The following is an 8,733-nucleotide window of genomic DNA, read 5'->3' on the forward strand; positions in this document are numbered from 1 at the left end:
ACTCGTAAGCCTTCAATCTTCACGTGGTGGATTACCTACAGACAACTAATTGTATAGATATTTTCATTTCAGTGGATTTTTTTGGACTTTACACTCACTTGTTTAAAAAACACATTTGGTTTATTGTCACTTTGGAAATTTATTAACACAATCACCTTGATGCTCAATATAGATATTTATCTATCTCTTTGTACATCTATACACTTTGTTTATCAGGATTTTTGTTTTTTATGCACCATCAATTTTGGTTGTTTTATTAATATTCATTTATTACCTTCTGTGTGTGTATATTGAAAATAGCACATTAGTGCAGTCTAATGGTTCTATTCATATAGACAGCACCCTCTTATTCACCTATTTATATATTTTTTGATCACATCAGAATCATTATTTTCAGCGCCGCACTTTACCATTTCCACTTTGCCTATATACAGTATACCTGTTGTGCAGGCAGCTAATATATATATATATATATATATATATATATATATATATATATATATATATATATATATATATATATATATATATATACCACTTGACAGCGCGGTTTTCTTTTCTTTACTTTTCTTATACATTGAAAATTACAGCATGACAATGACCCATAACACACGGCCAAGGCAACAAAGGAATAGATCAAGAAGAAGCACATTAAGGTCCTAGAGTGGCCTAGCCTGTCTCCAGACCTTAATCCCATAGAAAATATGTGGAGGGAGCTGAAGGTTAGAGTTACCAAATGCCAGCCTCAAAACCTTAATGACTTGGCCAGCATCTGCAACAAGGAGTGGGACAAAATCCCTCCTGAGATGTGTGCAAACCTGGTGGCCAACTACAAGAAAGGTCTGACCTCTGTCATTGCCAACAAGGGTTTTGCCACCAAGTACTAAGTCATGTTATGCAAAGGGGTCAAATATTTATTTCACTCATTAAAATGCAAATCGATTTATAACTTTTTTGAAATGTGTTTTTCTGGATATTTTCGCTCTTCTGTCTCACTGTTATAAATAAACCTACCATTACAATTATAGACCAATGTTTTCTTTGTCAGTGGGCAAACGTACAAAATCACCAGGGGATAAAACACTTTTTTCCCCCTCACTGTATAGTCTTTTTACATCCTGGCTATTGTGAACATGTGACCTTGTGTGACAGGGTCACTTTAACCACTTCAGCTCCTGCAGGTTCACCCCCCATCCTGACCAGGCCATTTATTGCGATGCGGCACTGCATTGCTTTAACTGACAATTGTGTGATCGTGCGACACAAATAAAATTGATCTCCTTTTCTTTCTTTTTTTTCACAAATGGAACTTTCTTTTGGTGGTATTTGATCACCTCTGCGGATTTACATTTGTTGCTCTATAACCAAAAAAAGACAGAAAATTTTGAAAAAAATAAAAGTAAAATTTTTTTTACTTTCGACTATAAAACACGTTCAATGATTTTTTTTTTTAAAAAATCAATTTTTTTTCATCAATTTAGGCCAATATGTATTCTGCTGAATATTTTTTGTAAATATTATATAGCCCGCCACTTTTGCCTCTTTTGGAACGATTGCAAGACCAGGTGATTGGCGCCTGCTGTGTCCAATCACAGCAGGGGCAGTTCGCCGGTGGCACGGGTGCATGCCCCAGACCCGAAGGAAAAAAAAAATCATGTACAGGTATGTGATTTTGCGCTTAAGGGCTGCCCTCCCGCAGTATACAGGTCGTTCTAAAAAAATTAGCATATTGTGATAAAGTTCATTATTTTCTGTAATGTACTGATAAACATTAGACTTTCATATATTTTAGATTCATTACACACAACTGAAGTAGTTAAAGCCTTTTATTGTTTTAATATTGATGATTTTGGCATACAGCTCATGAAAACCCCAAATTCCTATCTCAAAAAATTAGCATATTTTATCCGACCAATAAAAGAAAAGTGTTTTTAATAAAAAAAAAAGTCAACCTTCAAATAATTATGTTCAGTTATGCACTCAATACTTGGTCGGGAATCCTTTTGCAGAAATGACTGCTTCAATGCGGCGTGGCATGGAGGCAATCAGCCTGTGGCACTGCTGAGGTGTTATGGAGGCCCAGGATGCTTCGGTAGCGGCCTTAAAGCGGGGGTTCACCCTGTTAAAAAAAAAAAAAAAGTTTTTTTTTATTAGACCATTAAATTCGGCATCGTAGCGCGAGCTACGGTATGCCGGTCTTACATTTTTTATGCCCGTACTCACTGTGCTATCGATGATTGAAGAATCCGGGGAATGGGCGTTCCTATGGTGAGAGAAGGTGATTGACGGCCGGCCCTGGCACGTCACGCTTCTCCGGAAATAGGCTTGGCTATTCACGGCGCCTGCGCATAGCCTGTGCGCAGGCGTCGTGAATAGCCGAGACCTACTCCGGCTGTCTTCGGGGAGCGTGACGTGCCAGAGCCGGCCGTCAATCATCCTCCCTCTCCATAGGCACGCCCATTCCCCGCGGGAGTCGGATTCTTCAATCATCGATACCACAGTGAGTACGGGGATTACAAATTTAAGACCGGCATACCGTAGCTCGCGCTACGATGCCGAATTTAATGGTCTAATGATGGAAAGGAGGGTGAACTACCGCTTTAAGCTCATCCAGAGTGTTGGGTCTTGCGTCTCTCAACTTTCTCTTCCCAATATCCCACAGATTCTCTATGGGGTTCAGGTCAGGAGAGTTGGCAGGCCAATTGAGCACAGTAATACCATGGTCAGTAAACCATTTACCAGTGGTTTTGGCACTGTGTGCAGGTGCCAGGTAGTGCTGAAAAAATGAAATCTTCATCTCCATAAAGCTTTTCAGCAGATGGAAGCATGAAGTGCTCCAAAATCTCCTCATAGCTAGCTGCATTCACCCTGCCCTTGATAAAACACAGTGGACCAACAGCAGCAGCTGACATGGCACCCCAGACCATCACTGACTGTGGGTACTTGACACTGGACTTCAGGCATTTTGGCATTTCCCTCTCCCCAGTCTTCCTCCAGACTCTGGCACCTTGATTACCGAATGACATGCAAAATTTGCTTTCATCCGAAAAAAGTACTTTGGACCACTGAGCAACAGTCCAGTGTTGCTTCTCTGTAGCTCAGGTCAGGCGCTTCTGCCGCTGTTTCTGGTTCAAAAGTGGCTTGACCTGGGGAATGCGGCACCTGTAGCCCATTTCCTGCACATGCCTGTACACGGTGGCTCTGGATGTTTCTACTCCAGACTCAGTCCACTGCTTCCGCAGGTCCCCCAAGGTCTGGAATCGGTCCTTCTCCACAATCTTCCTCAGGGTCCGGTCACCTCTTCTCGTTGTGCAGCGTTTTCTGCCACACTTTTTCCTTCCCACAGACTTCCCACTGAGGTGCCTTGATACAGCACTCTGGGAACAGCCTATTCGTTCAGAAATTTCTTTCTGTGTCTTACCCTCTTGCTTGAGGGTGTCAATGATGACCTTCTGGACAGCAGTCAGGTCGGCAGTCTTACCCATGATTGCGGTTTGGAGTAATGAACCAGGCTGGGAGTTTTTAAAAGCCTCAGGAATCTTTTGCAGGTGTTTAGAGTTAATTAGTTGATTCAGATGATTAGGTTAAGAGCTCGTTTAGAGAACCTTTTCATGATATGCTAATTTTTTGAGATAGGAATTTGGGGTTTTTCATGAGCTGTATGCCAAAATCATCAATTTTAAAACAATAAAAGGCTTGAACTACTTCAGTTGTGTGTAATGAATCTAAAATATATGAAAGTCTAATGTTTATCAGTACATTACAGAAAATAATGAACTTTATCACAATATGCTAATTTTTTGAGAATGACCTGTATGTACGAAGGGTGGTCCTTAAGTGGTTAACTAGTAGGATGTATGATCATTTGACCATATCAAAGCAGAACTGAAACCATTGATTTTACTGTTTCCCAAAACCATTACATTCAAGGCATGCTATGAATAAAGGTCAGGGTTCCTACGGCTCTAAACCAAACTTTCAAGCCATCAATCGGGTGATGTCATAAATGATCACAAATGCAGCACAATGGCAGCTGCAGATCAAACAGAGGCTAAGGTGGCAGATTGGGGGGGTCTTTGCTGAGGGGGAGAGGGAGGGAACTGGGACAACTTGCGCCCTAATACGTGTGTAACATATGATCTAAAAGATGACTTTCAGTTGAAATCTGGTTGCTCTGGGCAACATTTCTTGTATTGTTGTTGGACAGCATCTACGCTATTATTGATACCCGTTTTATAACAGTTAAACTTTTATCTTTGTGTTTCTACAGGTTTCATCATATATTTTGGTTATGGTATGGCACATAGTACAGAAGCTGCAAGCTCCAGACCAGACAGGAATACAGCTGATGGCAAAAGGACCAATGGCTTGAATAATGAGAAACAAGCTTTTCTAGACATAGATGCTGCTAACGCAACAACAGCATGATACCCCCTGGTGAACATTTTAGATTTGAAGGCAATGGAACTACTACATTTGAAACTATGGAAAATGACTTTACCCAAAGCTTGCAACCCGCACAAAGCATTCAGTGTCAGACGAGCTTCTCTACTTCCAGAACCGTAGAGCCAGAGTTACGGTTACCTCTTAGTGCTGCTACTCTGTTCCTATACAATTAATATATCCTCCTTTTTAAGATTGATCAGATATATTGAATGTCATATATGGATCAAGTCCCCATTGTCCTTTACAGCAGGAGGAAAACCATGTTTGTCTTTTAACTATTGCTTCTTCTAGGTAAACAAAAGAAAGGTTTCTGTGTATCGGAGGATCTCTCATTCAATTCCAAACCCTGCTAGTCTATAGAGGATGGATCTTTTTTGTTAGGATTTGCCAATATGTTTGGGGTATGGTTCTGAATGGGGCATTTCTTGCTGATAGACTGAAATTCTGAGCAAATCAAGTGATGCTCATTTTATACCTTGAAGAAATGTTAACTTATTTTTTTTATACATTTTTTTTTAATGCAAAATATATGTGCAGAGCACTTCAAAGGGAGATTCAAATATTTTGGTCTTATGATTTAAGCATTGTGCATTCATCAACCTGGAACATGTACATGTTTGATTATGTGAAAACTGTAGCAACCAATGAGAGTTTACTGCAGTCAAGTAAGGAAAGGTGAACTAGCTGCCATTGGTTACTGCACTGTTGTATCTAATCATTTTAATTGCACTCCCTTATTAATGTATGTCAATTTGTGTACATAATATTCAGTCTAATGTGTGTTTTTTTTTTAAAGTACAGGCGCACCTTTTTGTATGAAGTACACCGTACAAGGCTCCAATCTGTTATGCCAATGATTAGGCATAAAATGCAGTGCAGTCCCATTTACACTGCCAGTCTCTCTGCTGTGTTTACATTCAATCTTCTCCTGGTGCCTATTTTCCAATACATAAGCTTGACTACAATCTCCACTGTTGGGGAACCTGTACGTGGTTTTTCATGCAAAGGTACAACGGTACTTTTCAATGAGCCCATGGGTGTCAGAAGGCCCTGGTCGGATTTCGGCAGGACCGGAAGACAGTTGGAATATTTGGCATCCCCATAGGCTGGTTTGGAACTTGGTGGCCACTAGGCTATTCCTTATGACAGTGTTAATAGTGCTGCGATTGTTGTCTGCCTGTCACATAAATATGCATACCTGTTTATGTATTGGATGGAACGTCAAACGTTTGGCGGCTGGATCATATCCTGACATTCAGCTCCTGTTAATAGTCTTGCTCAGTAAAGCAGTTGATAGAGCACCCTATGGGTACAAAGTTCAGTAATCCTTAGCAGCCAGTGAGATTACAAATACCACCAGTATAAATAAATTCATGATTGTTCGTGTTGGTAATGGGTGAACTGGTGGGTGCCCACTGGGGCACAAAGCAATCAAATCATATGAATTGCTGACCTCTGGTTGGCAAATGAATGAGCCAATAAGACTTTGCTCCATGGGTGCATTACCCATTATGACATAATTGCACTTGGCGTTATCTGGACTATACAAAATCCAAACTCCTACTGGCTTGATTTCTTACTAGCGGAGTGTCAATGAATGTGGGCGGGAGGCAAAGCACAGCGTAGGTGGACTGGCCATGTGTCCAAATGCTTCTATTAGCTGTTCAGTTCAATGGCTGAAGATTCATAAATCGTGCCCCTGTAAGCACCCCATGGAGCTGATTTTTTACTTTGCTAGAAGAGCAAATCTAAGTTGATTTATTCCCTACTTGCCATGGATTACAATTCTTAGTATGTTTTATCTTTGGTTTATTGAACAAGTCTATTAATGTTATAATATTCCTAATTTATTTTTATTTTTTTCTGAAGCATCTATGTGGTTTGTACATGTAAGTCCATGTTCGTTTTTTCATTTTTGCAACCATTTTATCTCCCTAACCAAAATTATTATCTTTTGATTTGTGTTTTCAATGTCTATTTAAAGTAGAATTGCTTTTAAACCTATATTTATGTAGCATGATGAAGTAGAACACTTTTTTTTTTTTTTTTTGAGTTTAATTTGTTTCAATAGGTTTAAATTTCAGGCATATGTCTGTATTGGTTGAAACTTGAACCCTACTCTATATGTATTATAACCAGGGATTACCCAGATTGTCTACAAATCTTTTACATAGCTCCTATCCAATTTGTACACGCAGTTCTGGAACTGCAGTTGTAGCACGAAAGGGATTCTCTGCATAGTGCAAAAGGTCAGCTTAGCCAAAATCTATGAAGTACACTAAAAATCGACATCCTCTCAAGTTATTAGACAATCGCTTCTAATCTTCCACTGTGCCTGGAAATGACACATTTGACTCCTGTTCAGTAACTAGTGAGCAGTGTAAATAGAGAAATGTAATAGTGAGCAGTAATTCTTGGTAGTAACAAGCTGTGATAAGTGTGTGCTCCTTTCTATCTGGCAATGATAGAAGATGGCCATAGGTTTAAAATGATTCTTGATTCAGCCAATAACTGTGTTGAAGTATTAAACAATAGCATGACTGTTATGCCGCGTACACACGATCGGTCAAACCAATGAGAACTGTCTGATGGTCCGTCGCGCCTACACACCATCGGTTAAAAAAACGATCGTGTCAGAACGCGGTGACGTAAAACACAACGACGTGCTGAAAAAAACGAAGTTCAATGCTTCCAAGCATGCGTCGACTTGATTCTGAGCATGCATGGATTTTTAACCGATAGACGTGCCTACTAACGATCGGTTTTGTTCTAACAAGATTGCTTTTTTTTAACCTATGGATAAATAACCGATGGGGCCCACACACGATCGGTTTGGTCCGATGAAAACAGTCCATCAGACCGTTCTCATCGGTTTGACCGATCGTGTGTACGCGGCATAAGTCACTCCCAAGCCAACAAATCGCTGGTCCATTTCCAGGTATGGATTTTCCTTAATAGTGGCTATTGTTCTAATATAAGTTTGGCAGTGAGGCAGTCTGTCAGCATTTGTCACCCTTTAGTAAATAATATACATCTTCAATATACCAAGTGTTTAAAAAGGACAAGTCTGATGATCTTAAGCAGTTAGCCCTTAGTCATCTTTTAAGAAATCTAAAAAAGTAATTGACCTTACACACACAGACTGTATTTTGTCCTGAAGTGACAGTTGTACACCAGGCTACCCCTGCTGCCGAAGATGCTTTTGGTGACGGCAGCCTTGGGAACGTCCTTTCTTAATGCCTTAAAAAAAATGTGGCGTTCCTTTTTCTATCCACTGACTGCTCTGTCCCCAGTTGGATGAAGAATGTCATTGGCATGACCTCCTCCATCACAGTCTGTTTTGATGCAGGCCACTTCTAATGCTTCTCTGCCCTCTTCTTCCAGTCACTTTTCTTTATTGCTTCCTGATATTTGAATCAAGTATTAGTCCTACCCAGGAGCTTTTATCTGTGCCAGGATTAACCCAAACTTCCTGTAAGATAAAGTGCGTGAACACCTTATTCATGTACAGTTTTAAATGTTTTTAAATTCTGTTGCTTCGAATTTCTCAATGATGAAATTTTAATCACTACAAAATAAGATTTGATTCATCTCTGGGATGGACCGGTGCACTCGTTGGGGAAACTCCAAACTGTGCTATATAGCTAAAAGCTCATTTCTGATTGGTTATTATGCAATGCAGCACTTCAGTGTTTTTAATATTTAATTTTTGGAGTATCCTAAAATCAGTTCTGTTTGTTTTTTTGTTTTCAGAATGGCTTTTTTTTTATTAAGTAATTGCCTTCAGTTTTATCTTTTAGTTCCCAGTAAAATGCAAATTGGATTTTTCTGTAAAAAAAATCAATCTATCAAGCAGCACCTGCCATTGCCACAGGCTTCTCTGTGGAATGTGCTAATTCAGCAGATATATTTAAGGCCCCTTTCACACTTGTGTGACCTGGAACTGCAAAGTCGCACGGTGTAATTTCCAATAGGTACTTTTCCTATCCTGTGTGACTTTAAGTCGCAGCAACTTCAAAGTACAGTAGTACCTGCACTACTTTGGTCTGACTCAAGATTAAACAGGCATTGACTCAAGTCTCATCAAAGTTGTGCAACTTTCAGGTTGCACAAGTGTAAAAGGGGCCCAAGGATGAACTCCAAGAATGAGACAAAACCCGTTGGGCCAGCTTGGCATAAATGAATTATTCAAATGCTGCCTTTGTGTGGCTGATGCAGAAGCTATAATCCATTGTTGTAGCTATGCTTCATACAGTATGCAGCATCCTCTTCTGGCAGGTGCTCGAG

The 8,733-nt window shown here is 39.9% G+C and overlaps 1 protein-coding gene across 1 annotated transcript in view; it reads left to right on the forward strand.

The window, feature by feature from the left end:
• Positions 1–6,040, forward strand: part of SLC7A1 (solute carrier family 7 member 1) — an 80,941-nt gene extending 74,901 nt beyond the window's left edge. The window contains exon 12 of the mRNA XM_040340467.1: positions 4,271–6,040. Within this exon, the coding sequence (XP_040196401.1) occupies positions 4,271–4,428 (158 nt within the window). The 3' untranslated portion in view covers positions 4,429–6,040. The remainder of the gene's footprint in view (positions 1–4,270) is intronic.
• The last annotated feature ends 2,693 nt before the right edge of the window (positions 6,041–8,733 follow it).

This window comes from Rana temporaria, chromosome 2, assembly GCF_905171775.1.
Source record: "Rana temporaria chromosome 2, aRanTem1.1, whole genome shotgun sequence".
NCBI lineage: Eukaryota > Metazoa > Chordata > Amphibia > Anura > Ranidae > Rana > Rana temporaria.